The following is a 13,933-nucleotide window of genomic DNA, read 5'->3' as shown; positions in this document are numbered from 1 at the left end:
CCATATAACTGAGTAAAACTGCTCCATAGGATTTTCTGGGCTGTAATCTTTACGGGAACAGATGGTTAGATCTTTCTCCTTCAGAGCCACTGGGTGTGTTGGAACTGCCAACAGAGCAGTTAACCATTGTGCCACCAGGGCTCCTTAAAACTTGTTATAATTATTCCATTTTTCATATGAAAACAATGTTATGCTGATGTAAACTTCAGCCTCTTTAGAGACTTCATTTTTATGTGAATCTGTGAAAACTCTCATATGTTGCATTTTTTATTTATATTATACTCAGTTCTATAACTTTTAGGCATGTTAATCTATAAAAAGTAACTATTTATTGCACTTAATTAGGAAATTAGATGTCTACACTGACCAGATTCATGACACAATGAGCTACGTTTCTATGCCTTTCTTATTCATACAAAGACTGATATAGTTTGAGAGTCATCATGTTGCTAAAATAGATTTAATTCTTTTGCTTCACTGATTCCGACCTCCTAGCTCCCTCAGCTCCCACCTATGCCCTACCACCTATAAAAATAAGACATCTAAACTATTTATTGAGACATTGTGAAAAGTTTGGAAAATAACATTTTTTTTATTGTTTGATTCTGGTCAGTCAAGTTACTAAACCTCCTATTATGTCTGGGATCCATTATCTTTCTTTTTTTTCTTTCTTTCTTCTTTTCTCATCATCAGCCTATTGTACTGTCCAAGCTTTAATCAATGTAGATTACTCTACAATGTTCATTTGATATTGCCATTTCCCCAGATAAAATGAAATGATTATACAATTTTGTTATGGATGTCAGAAGAGGCTCTGAAACTTGCTTTTGAATATCGAGTACCTAAAGCAAAAGGAAGAAATGATGAAGTAAAAGGGCTGAACAGAAGATTTCAAAGAACAGCTCAAGAAGACAAAGTAAAGTATTATAATGACACGTGCAAAGACCTGGAGATAGAAAACCGAAAGGTAAAAGCATATTTGGCATTTCTCAATCTGAAAGAACTAAAGAAAAAATTTAAGGCTTGAGTTGCAGTATTGAAGGATTCTACAGGAAAAATATTAAATGGTGCAGAAAGCATCAAAAGAAGATGGAAAGAATACACAGAATCACTATATCAAAAAGAATTGGTCAACATTCAACAATTACAGAAGGTAGCATATGATCAGGAACTGGTGGTACTGAAGGAAGAGGTCCAAGCTGCACTGAAGACATTGGCAAAAAACAAGACTCCAGGAGTTGACAGAATACCAACTGAGATGTTTCAACAAACAGACGAGTGCTGGAAGTGCTCACTTGTCTATGCCAAGAAATTTGGAAGACAGCTAGCTACCTGGCCAACTGACTGAAAGAGATCCATATTTATGCCTATTCCCAAGAAAGGTGATTGAACTGAATGTGGAAATTATCTAAGAGTATCATTAATATCAAACTCAAGTAAAATTTTGCTGAAGATTGTTCAAAAACAGCTGCAGCAGTATATCGACAGGGAACTGCCAGAAATTCAAGCCAGATTCAGAAGAGGATGTGGAACCAGGGATATCATTGTGGATGTTAGATGGATCCTGGCAGAAAGCAGAGATACCAGAAAGATGGTTGCCTGTGTCTTATTAACTATGCAAAGGCCTTCAACTGTGTGAATCATAACAAATTATGGATAACATTGTGAAGAGTGGGAATTCCAGAACAATTAATTGTCCTTGTGAGGAACCTTTACGTAGATCAAGAGGCAGTCATTTGAACAGAACAAGAGGATACTGTGTGTTTTAAAGTTAAAGAAGGTGTGTGTCAGGGTTGTGTCCTTTCACCATACCTGTTCAATCTGTATGCTGAGCAAATAATCTAAGAAGCTGCTCTGTCTGAGGAAGAATGAGAAATCAGGATTGAAGGAAGACTCATTAACAACCTGTGTTCCGCAGATGACACAACCTTGCTTGCTGAAAGTGAAGAGGAATTGAAGTACTTACTGATGAAGATCAAAGACTACAGTATGGATTACACCTCAACATAAAGAAAACAAAAATCCTCACAACTGGACCACTAAGCAACTTCATGATAAACGGAGAAAAGATTGAAGTTGTCAAGGATTTCATTTTAGTTGCATCCACAGTCAACACCCATGGAAGCAGCAGTCGAGAAATCAAAAGACACACTGCTTCGGGCAAATCAGTTGCAAAAGACCTCTTTAAAGCTTTGAAAAGCAAAAATGTCCCCTTGAAGACTAAAGTGCACCTCACTCAAATCAGGATGTTTTCAATTGCCTCATATGCGTGTGAATGCTGGACGATGAATAAGGAAGGCTGAAGAAGAATTGATGCCTTCGAATTGTGGTGTTGGTGAAGAATATTGAATATACCATGGACTGCCAAAAGAACGAACAAATCTGTCTTGAAACAAGTACAACCAGAATGCTCCTTGGAAGCAAGGATGACAAGACTACTTCTTACATACTTTGGACATGTTATCAGAAGAGATCAGTTCCTGGACAAAGACTTCATGCTTGGTAAAGTGGAGGGCCAACAAAAACGAGGAAGACCCTCAACAGGATGGATTGACATAGTGTCTGCAACAATGAGCTCAAGCAGGACGATGATTTTGAGGATGGCACGTGACCAGGCAGTGTTTGGTTTTGTTGTACATAGGGTCACTTTGAGTTGAAACTGACTTGACGGCATCTAACAACAACAACCATTTTGTTAGAGCAGCAAAGAAGATTGGTGCTTTTAAATTAAAAAAAAAAAATTAAGTGAAAAATGTCTTATCTGGCATGATATACACACATGTGTATGTGTATATATACGTGTGTGTATATATATACATATATGTATATGTATGTACATATGGAGCCCTGGTGTTGCAGTGGCTAAGAGCTTGGCTCTTAACCAAAAGGTTCGCAGTTCAAATCTACCAGCTGCTCCTTGGAAACCCTATGGGACAGTTCTACTCTGTCCTATAGGGTCGCTACAGTCAGAATCAACTCCATGGCAAAGGTTTTTTATTTTATATATATATGTACACATAATATATACATTAGGAAACCCTGGTGGCATAGGGGTTGAGTGCTACGGCTGCTAATCAAAGGGTTGGCAGTTCGAATCCGCCAGGCACTCCTTGGAAACTCTATGGGGCAGTTCTACTCTGTCTTATAGGGTTGCTGTGAGTCGGAATCAACTCGACGGCACTGGGTTTGGTTTGGTTTTTATATATATATATATATTATGTATTTGGTATATATTTAGATATGTTGATTTGGGTAGATTTTCTAATCTCACAGAGTTTCTGAAAATCCTTGTCTCTAAGCTATTTTCTGGCCATAATCTCCCCCTAGGTTTTTTTTTTTTAACTAAATTCAGTTCCAAATGATTCTGTACAAATATTTGGATCAATTGTCATTTGTTGTAAAACTGAAATGTGCCACATGGCACATACCCCATATATAACGTGTATATTTTATTTCATGAGTGTCGTATTATGTAGTCACAGATAATACTTTAAATTATAAATAGTTCACAAGCTCATGGTACAGGCAAGGTAGATTCATTTGTTTTGTTTTATTTTCCACCACAGAGTTTTAAAATGAAAATGAGAAAATTCTGGATGTGGAAACATTTCCACTGAAATGTTGAGTTACCATTGAGCCACAATCTCTTATTTCACGTTAGCCTTCTTCACACATATGTGACTCTCAATTGTTTCTGAATGTATGTGACTCCGTGACTTCTTTTACAGATAAAAAAGTTACAGTATTTTGTATAATTCAAGAAAGTGCTGCTCAACTTTCTATTTTAAAGAGTCCTCATTTTTTTTGCAAAAAGTTGAAAAAAAAGTACTTGTGTACATGTAGATCAATCAGAGCAATGTCATGCAACAATACTCTGGTTTTTATTATAAAATGTATACAGAAAAATATCTAGATTTTTATAAATAATAATTTATTTTTAAAAATCCAGGTCTATTCTACAGCAGGTTCTCTTAAGTTTGACTTTTCCACGACTCCTAGAGGCAGGTATGTCAATATCCAGATACTGTCATAACAAAAAATTAGTACTTTCTTTTTGGATGTGTTGTATTTCACAAACTAAGAGAGAAAGCATAGGTGTTTCTGTGTGTACATGTGCATGTGTCTGAGAGAGAGAGAGATTATCCGTTTGACACTACTGTAGGTTGACATCATGGTAGCAAACCTTTCCTAATGCTTTAGAAAACTTCCCTAGTTCACAGTGGGTCTACTTTATAGCTATTATGTATTTAAATTAATTCATTCTATTGGCCATTGTTGGGCACTAATTTTGGAGTCGCCACTATAGTATACGGCAGTAAATAATCAATGCCCTGCCCTTATTCATTTATTTTGTTTTGTGAGAAATGAAGGCTCTATGAGACTAACCTCAGTGTCCCCATGATGGTGGGCTTTTTCTTTTTTTTTGACTTCCCACAGTTGAGATGGAAGATGATGACTTCACAGCTTCCCTGTCAAAGCAGAGCTGCATTACTGAACAAACCCAGTATTTCTTTGATAATGATAGTAAATCATTCAGTGGTGTATTAGACTGTGGAAATTGTTCCAGGTAATTTCTTTTGTTTGTTTTGGGTTTTTGTTGTTGTTATTGTAGTTTGTTTTTTCATTTCTGGAGTAGTACTAAGGAGCCCTGGTGGTGTAGTGGCTAAGCTGTTGGCTGCTAACCGGAAGGTTGGTGGTTTGAACCCAACAGCTGCTCGGCAGGAAAAGATGTGTCAGTCTGCTTCTGTAAAGAATACAGCCTTGGGAACCCTTTAGGACAGTTCCACTCTTTCCTATAGGGTTGCTATGAGTCAGAATCAACTTGACAGCAATGGATTTTAATGGGAATAGTACCATATCACTAGGGAATTGTATTCACTTTTATAATCACTGCAGAAAGTAATGGAGATTGTGATTATAGTCCGAGAAATGTTAACATGAGTACTTTTAAGTTGGAAATATCAGACATCTTCAGTTTCTGTGTAGGTTTTTAGATTTTACAATTTTAAAAATTAATTCTAACTTCGATAAGTTCTTTCAACCATAATAAGAATTATATGATTAAAAAAATTTGCCTCCATTTTTAGGCAGAATGTAGAGAATTTTAATATATCTTAATGTATTTTTTGCCCAAAAGAACCCACGTTAAAAATTTTATAATATAAATCTGCAGGCTTATATATTAAGTAATTCTGAGCAAAACATATTATTTCTTTCTATGTATGATAACTAAACAGTTGGAGAAGAAATTTTGGATTTGTTTGTTTTTACTTCTAACTTTCTCTGGCATTTAGAGTTGAATATTTTTATTTGAAACTATGGGAACTAGGAGGAAATATTGTTTCCTAGGAAACCCTGGTGGCATAGTGATTAAGTGCTACAGCTGCTAACCAAAAGGTCAGCAGTTCGAATCCACCAGGAGCTCCTTGGAAACTGTATGGGGCAGTTCTACTCTGACCTATAGGGTCTCTGTGAGTTGGAATCAACTTGACAGCAATGGGTTTTTTAAGATCAAGGTTAATCTTAGTAAAATTTAAAACTTGAATCAAACCATGCTCACTGAATCCTTTATAGATTTTTATGTTTTAAAGAATTGTTTCTTTAGAATAACTTACTAAATTACGTGGCCCTAAAAGCTGAGAAGTATAGATACATAGATGACTCTTGAATTTGAATGATGAATAGAAAGTGGAATTACAGTCTGATAGGGTAGCCTCTTTTTTTTTAATATATGGAAAATTTCATTTCATTGCAATGGAATATAGGAGTATGGCAACCTAGGAAGTTTTGAAGTTTTGAGAGTAGAGTGATAATCGATGCCACAGGATCCCTGAGAAAAGAATAGGAAGTCACAGGTTGCAAAGCAGAACTGAGACACTTTGTTTTTCAAGACCAAGGCAAAGGAGAAGAGGGTAGGTTATTCTAGAAGAAATGTTAACACAGAGTAGAGGAAATAAGAGAAGGTGAGATAATCTGAGAATGTGAAAGGGCTAGAATAGTTAGCTGTTGGCAGATTCAGAAAAAAATTTATAACAGTTTAAAATCTTTTCAAGAATGGTTTAACTGAAACATGCCTGAATTTGTAATAGATATGGTCAGTATGATTTTGTGACTTCAGAAACCTCTATGTCCTAGGAGGAGGTAGGGTGTTTGAGAAGAGAGAGGAGTGGGGAAGAGTTAGGCGTGAACTCAGAAGAAAAGCAGACCATCTCATTAACAGATTAGCATCAGGCTACCAACTTCAGGAAATGGAATTCTAGTGTAGTGAGTACATCAGATAGAGTTTCAGAGTCCTTTGCCCTTTTAGTAATCAATGTCCAGTAATACCAAAGTGGATTCAGATAACTGATTTAGTTAAATTATAGTGTAAAGATCAATGTTATCAAGGCATTAAGTTGAATCATGGATTCCTCTGATTTGTTTTATGTTTGTGTCCCAGGTTCAATGGGGAAAAAGAAATAGAATCCCACTTCTTTGAAAAATGCATAATCATAAAAGAAATAATTTTTAATAAAACTTAAATTTTTATGTTGGTTGCTAAAGAAGGCAGAAGCAGCTTAAGATGTGAACAACAGTTGACAGAGCCTAAGAACCCTTAGTTCTGTCTTCACCTGTGCTGTCTAATGCAGCGGCCAATAACCATAAGTAGCTTTAAATTTCAAATGAAATTAACAGTTTAGTGCAAGTGTGTGACAGTTGCCATATTTCAAATGCTCAATAGCCTCATGGGCTAGAAGCCGCTGAATTGGATGGAGCAGAAAACATTTCCACCATCACAGAAAGTTTATTGAATAGCACTAATTTAGACCTTATTCTGCCATTGGCTTGGGCAAGATCCTTGGCCATTTTGTGCTCCCAGTTCCTTTATCTGTAAAATAAGGCAAAAATTGGCATATTTTCAATGCTAAATATCATGATGCTTTAAACATGTAAAATAAAAAACTTTTATATGAGTTGTAACAACTAAATAATGCTTATTTTATAATGAGGACTAACACCTTAAAAACAACCACATAAAAACATCTTTTTTTTCTTTGTAGCATGTGTTTGAGAGTGGTTATAGGTGCATACTAAGAAATAAAACGCAGTAGTCTTTGTTCTTATAAAATCATCCTCATCTCAGTGTACTATTGTGTTGATGATCATTCGTGTTTCAATATGTCATATTTTGCCTTTTAGTTTAATATGTAAGAATCCTTGAGATTTTTTTTCCAGAAGGTAGTATTCATTCCCTGTGATGTTTTTAATATTTATTTTACAGAATCTTTCATGTAGAAAAGCTTATGAACACTAACTTAATATTCATAATGGTTGAGAGCAAGGGGACATGTCCCTGTGACACACGACTGCTCATACAAGCGGAGCAGACTTGTATCCTTTGATGTGAGAGATGCTAAGAACAGGAATCCGTCTTAAAGAATTGCATTTATTAACCATGTCACATTGGTTATGCTCATAAGGAGAAAAATATTATAGGATATTGTGATCACTCTGCAGAAATGGGATGGACCCCCCAACTCAAAATCTGGATTGGATGTCAAGACCGATGATGCCACATTCACACACCAACAGGGTATGAAAGGTGTATTACTTACATAATGAGGCTTTCTGGGGAGACCAGAGAAGGCTTCTAAACAGATCAAAAAAATGTCTGGAGAGAGCAGGAAAGGTCGACTGGCTTAAGGTTTTATGGTGCTTAGGGTTTGGGGCTGGGGTGAGGATTCCCACCAATGAAGCCCAGGGCTTGCATGGTTTGAACTAGCCAATGGCGTCAAAGGGGAGAGCACACGGGCTTTCCTATCAGCTTGCACAGGTATAGGCAGAAGGGAAAATGGAGTGGTGGCTTGAAAGCCGTAAGCAATCAAGCATCAAAAATGGAGTTAGATACTTTATTACATAAAGTCCACTGTGTCACATCTTTTTGCGATTCGGTACTGTTCTATTATGTTTACCTTGTTTTGAATAATTCCTGAAATATTTTTCAAAGGACAAAATGACAGTACTATTCAATACTATATAATTAATAAAATTATATTTTCCTTACCCAAATGCTTGATTATGAAAGTGCTATTTGAAGAGCGTTCTGGAATACAAAACAGAACCTGTCAGTGGGGGAAATGGGAATGTTGCTTGTCCCACAAAACAGTATTTTTTATGGGACCACAGAAAGTTTTTTTTAATTTATTGTTCTTTGCTCCTACATTACACTGATTTGCTAGGAATATTACTTTATTATGTATGTATCATTGAGATAATATTCAGGAAAAAATAATTAAATTGGTATTATTTTTTACTTCATATAGGAATTTGATTTTTTATGCCATATGTAATTTAATAATCTATGAGGTAAGAAGAATTTTCTCAAGTCTCAGCTTTTTAAACTATACACAAGCAGCCCCCAGATTGCAAACGAGTTCCATTCCTAAATCTGTCTTTAAGTCAAATTTGTATGTAAGTTGGAATGGTTAGATATGGCTTATATCTAATAATAGTCAAATGTTTGTCTTAGTATATAGTGTATAGTATATCTCTCTATGCATAAAAACATTAAAGCAACACTTCCAGATACACTAAAACATCTTTAACATAATAATACAGTAATAATAATAATGTTTTGATATGCAAAGCAAAGTATCGCCCATTTGTTATTATGAACCATTGTATGTACCTCAAATTTTTAATGTAATAGGTTTTATGGGGGTTGGTTCGTAACTATGGGTTGTTCTTAAGTCAGACATTCATAACCCAGGGACTGCCTGTATATATAATAATTATATGTATTTATTATATATAAAAAAATGTATAAATTTACACATATATTTGATATTAAAATACCTTGATAATTTATACACAAAAACATTTAAACCAGTTGATTAGCATGTGACAATTGAACCCTCATTTCCTCTCTGTATTATAGACATTACTGAATGCAAGGCACTGTAAAAAATATTCTCAGAATATAAAATTTAAGGTTTGGCCCTTGCCCTATAGCTGATTATGCTGTATTAGTCAAAAGAGAACTATAATCAGTCAACTACCACTTTTGTATGGCCTTTGTTTATTCTGATTTTTGAAAGACTAAAATGTGATTTATTTAAAATAAATTGAAATTAGTTAACAGAAAAAAGCTTTGACTCCAGAAATTAGTATGAAAAAGTCATTTATTTCCTATTAATGGAATGAACTTTAAAAATGAAGGAAAATTAGTTTTTTAAGTCCTATTTACTTGTTATCTACTGAGCATTGTCCTTAGCATTTACATGGAGCTTGATTTTTTTTTTTTTTTATTCTTATCACGCTAAAGCTAAAACTTAACACTTTAGTGGCAAGTGTGCTAAATGTCAGTGCAGTGCCTATTAAAGAATTATAGCAGAACTTCTTTACAGTATCTATAAAATCACATATTTCCACACTCTGGAAAAAAAAATATCCTCATCTATATTTGGGATTGCCAATTATTATTAGGATTTAATTTGTATTTCAGTTTGCTAAATAAGAAGCACCCGGGTCTTCCCTGTGCTACCATAAAGACTATTATATCATTTGTACATTTCATCCACTTATATTCTACAAATATTTATTGACTACCTGCTATGTGCCAGGTACAATGTTATATATAGTAAAACTAAAAAGAGATGACCTCTTCACATGACCTCTTGTCTGACAAGGGAGAATTTGAGGCAATTTAGTTCTCTAAATCCCTAATAAATACTTGAACTGGTTGTGTTGGACTAGAGTAATGGCATAGGTGTCTCATGCTTGCTTTGAAAAATAAATTTGTGTTCTTCGTATATTTTAAATCATGTCAGAAAAAAATAACTTCATAGTCCTTAACAAGTCTCTTCAGCTGATGGTCCAGATCCTTGTGATATGGTTAAGCAACCCAGATACCGAAAAGGGCCTGATGTCTGCTTTGATAACAATAACCTGGTAAGTTGAATCTTTCACTGTTTTAAATACTATAAAACAATGGTCATTGTCCATAAGAACTTAAGAAGATAAATTTCAATTTTAATTCAAACAAAATGTCTTAACCATAGGGTTTCTCATTAGCATGATGTACTTGCTGGTAGGTAGATTTTCCATTTCAATAGTTTTCATGGTTGGTATAAACTCAACTGTTGCTTCTTTTTTCTGCCTTTCCCACTGAAATTGTACTTTCAAATACAATTCCAATCAATCTGTTAATAAGCAACAGTCACAAATCTGGTGATTTAAAAACTTTCCAGTAAATGATAATAACTTGTGGAGTCACTATGAGTCGAAATTGAACCAACAGCAGTGGGTTTAGTTTTTTGTGTATGTATGTATATATTATACATGCATATATATGTGTGTATATATATGTATGTGTGTGTGCTACCTTCATTTATATTCCCGATCATGATGAAAAGAATGGTATAATTTTTTGCTATGTTTACTAGTTTGTGTTTAATCTTCATTCAGTGTATTTTAAAACCTGTTAAACAGCTATTTTTCTATGATTTTATAATTCTTTTATGTTGTTTCTGATTCCCTCACATGAATTATTTCTATCATTTCTCTTAATTGTATTAATTTTTTCTATTGCTTAAAATTAAAAAAAAATTAGAACATGTAAATTACAGAGTTAATTTGCTAAAAAAATTACAAATCATATTTACTGTATATTATCCAAAGATGACCTCTACTTTCCTATAGGTCAGCTATCTTCCCCTAATAAACACTATTCTGAATTACTTTGTATGTAACCAGCTTTATGCTTTTAAATTTATTTTAATATTAAGAAACTTTATTTTAAAAAGAAAAGCCCACCTGAAAATCTCTACTTTTTTATTGATTTTAAATATAATATGTTCCAATTCTCTGGTTCTTTTAAAGTGTGCCTTTGCTTTAATTGGATTGCAAACACCAGTGAGTGTCCAAAGATAGATCATTATTATCTCATGAATTGTCTAGTATGTCAGACCCATCTGTTGATTAATGTGTGTTTATAAAGTTTTTTTTTTTTAATTATTTAGAATAGATTTACCTATGGTGTACTTATTAAAATATATAACCACATTTATTTCACAAAAGATAAGACATTTCCACATATACATATTATATAGCCAAGTAATATAAATTAGAAGTGGAATAAAGAAGAAATAAAATCAGGGGTTGGGAATAGGGCTTAAAAAGCACATTTAAGGTTTGAGTTATCTCTGTGAGGTCTATTGATCATATCTCCTAGATGGGGAAGGTGATTGTTATAGATTGAATTGTGTCCCCCTAAAATATGTGTCACCTTGGTTAGGCCATGATTCCCAGTATTGTGTGATTGTCCACCATTTTGTCACTTGATGAGATTTTCCTATGTGTTTTAAATCCTATCACTATGATGTAATGAGATGGATTAGTGGCAGTTATATTAACGAGATCTACAAAATCTCTTAAGCCAATCTCTTAAGCCAGTCTCTTTTGAGATATAAAAGAAAGAAGTGAGCAGACAGACATGGGGACCTCATACCACCAAGAAAGCAGCACCAGGAGTAGAGTGTCTCCTTTGAACCTGAGGTTCCTGCATGGAGAAGCTCCTAGGCCAAGGGAAGATTGATGACATGGACCTACCTCCAGGGCTGACAGAGAAAACCTTGCCCTGGAGCCAACACCCTGAATTTGTACTTGTAGCCTTCAAGACTGGGAAAGAATAAACTTCTCTTTGTTAAAGCCATCCACTTGTATTCCTGTTATAGCAGCACTAGATGACTAAGAAAGAATTTGGTACTGAGAGTGGGGTGCTACTCTAACAGATACCTAAAATGTGGAAGTGGTTTTGAAACTGTGAATGGATAGAGGACTCAGAAGGAAGTGAGGAGAACTGTTAAACACTGGAGATGGTGCAGATGGTGAGAAGCAGCAGCAGAGGACCAGCTGCAGCAGAGGACCAGCTGCAGCAGAGGACAGGCAGCAGCAGAACCAGGAAACCAGCGCCAGACAGTGCTGGAGCCAACCCATGGAGCAAGAGAGCTAAGTGCCTTTGCGCAGGAGGCTTCCTGATGGAGTGGGGTGCCTCCAGATACTTATCGTTGGAGCTGCAGAGCTTTGGAACGCTTGCCCCAGCAGGGCAGATGCAAGTGTGAGGCCTAAGGGGCCAAGAGGCCAAGGAACCAGGAAGCAGAAGCTGAAGAGACAAGGAACACAAGTAGTTGAGCTGCCTCAGTCTCAAAAGGCATGGCCAGGACCTCTGGGGTTTCAGAGAGTGGAGCCATGGCCTCCGGTGTTTCTAAAGGTGGAGTTGCCACTCGGACTAGGAGAATGGTGTGCCTAAAGCCGAGGGAGCAGAGTTGCAGTCCCAGTGGGCCTGGATGGCGGAGCTGAAGCTCAGGGCCAAGGGACCTCCACTCAGAATCCAGAGAGTGTGGCTGATACTTAGAGTCTGGAGGGCAAGGCCATTGTGTAAATTGTCTCAGCGAACAGAGGATTATTTTCAAAGCCTTGAGGGCTAATGTAATGTGTTCTGCTGACTTGCTTAGTGCCTATTATGCCTTCTTTCCCTCCAGTTTCTCCTATTTGTAATGGAAATGTCTAGCTTGTGCCTGCTCTGCCATTGTACTTTGGAAGCAGATAACTTGTATTCTAGATTTCACAAATGAAGAGGAATTTTTGGATTTTGGACGTGGAATTGATTTACGACTTTTGCTACGATATGTTGGGTGAATGTTTTACATGTGTCAGGGACATGAATTCTGGGGGGCCAAAGGGTAGAATGTCATGGATTGAATTGTGTCCCCCAGAAATATGTGTCAACTGAGTTAGGCCATGATTCCCAGTATTGTGTGATTGTCCACCACTTTGTCATTTGAGGAGATTTTCCTGTGTGTTGTAGATTCTGTCACTATAATGTAATGAGATGGATTAGTGGCAGTTGTCTTGATGAGATCTACAAGATTAGATAGTTCTTTAAGCTGATCTCTTTTGAGATATAAAAGAGAAGCAAGCAGAGAGACATGGGGACCTCATACCACCAAGAAAACAGTGCTGGGAGCAAAGCGTGTCCTTTGGACCTGAGATTCCTGTGCAGAGAAGCACCTAGGCCAAGGGAAGACTGAAGACATGGATCCTCCTGCAGAGCTGACAGAGAAAGCCTTCTCCTGGAGCCAACACCCTGAATTTGTACTTGTAGCCTACTAGACTCTGAGAGAATAAATTTCTCTTTGTTAAAGCCATCCACTTGTGATATTTCTGTTATAGTAGCACTAGATGACTAAGACAGTGACCCAAAATTGTAGCTTGATCATTTTTTTCAATTTCATCCAGTAAAACTTCAGTAAAATCCAGTTATGAGGAATCCTATTTTTCTATCTATTACACCTTCTGGAGCTTTGCTTGTGGCAAATCATCCCCTGAAGAATGTTGTATATGGGCCTATCTTAGCTACCAATGCTTCTATAACAGAAATAGCACAAGTGGATGACTTTAACAAACAGATGTTTATTCTTTCATAGTTTAGGAGGTTAGAAGTCTGAATTCAGGGCGCCAGCTCTTGAGGAAGGATTTTTCTCTCTGTGGGCTCTGGGGAAGGTCTTTGTCACTTTTCAGCACCTGTAGGCCTGGCATTCCTTGGCTCCTTGGTAATCTTTATGTGGTTTGGCATCAATCTTCCCCTGTCTCTGCTCTGCTTACTTGTTTAATCTCTTTTTATATCTCAAAAGAGATTGATTCAAGATAACACCCTTCACTAATTCTGCCTCATTAACATAACTAAGACAACCCATTCCCAAATGGGATTGTAATCACAGCCATAGAGGTTAGGATTTACAGCAATATTTTTGGAAGACATAATTCAATCCATAATATTCCACCCTTTGGCCCCCAAAATTCATGTCCTAGCCCATGCAAAATGCATTCACCCCATCACATCATTCCAAAAGTCTTAAATCGACTCCAAGTCCAAAATCGTACCTTCTGAATC

The 13,933-nt window shown here is 36.1% G+C and overlaps 1 protein-coding gene across 3 annotated transcripts in view; it reads left to right on the top strand.

Annotated features, from left to right (window-relative positions):
• Nucleotides 1-13,933, top strand: part of CACNA2D1 (calcium voltage-gated channel auxiliary subunit alpha2delta 1) — a 542,050-nt gene that overhangs the window by 513,539 nt on the left and 14,578 nt on the right. For all 3 annotated transcript variants that reach the window (XM_049894495.1, XM_049894496.1, XM_049894497.1), the window contains 4 exons: nt 3,950-4,005; nt 4,438-4,567; nt 7,262-7,371; nt 9,848-9,930. In XM_049894495.1, coding sequence (XP_049750452.1) covers nt 3,950-4,005; nt 4,438-4,567; nt 7,262-7,371; nt 9,848-9,930 — 379 coding nt within the window. The remainder of the gene's footprint in view (nt 1-3,949; nt 4,006-4,437; nt 4,568-7,261; nt 7,372-9,847; nt 9,931-13,933) is intronic.

The sequence above is a fragment of the Elephas maximus genome, chromosome 8 (genome assembly GCF_024166365.1).
Source record: "Elephas maximus indicus isolate mEleMax1 chromosome 8, mEleMax1 primary haplotype, whole genome shotgun sequence".
In the NCBI taxonomy this organism is placed as follows: Eukaryota; Metazoa; Chordata; class Mammalia; order Proboscidea; family Elephantidae; genus Elephas; species Elephas maximus.
The sequence above is the reverse complement of the archived record's forward strand: the minus strand, read 5'-3'. Positions and strand labels throughout refer to the sequence as shown.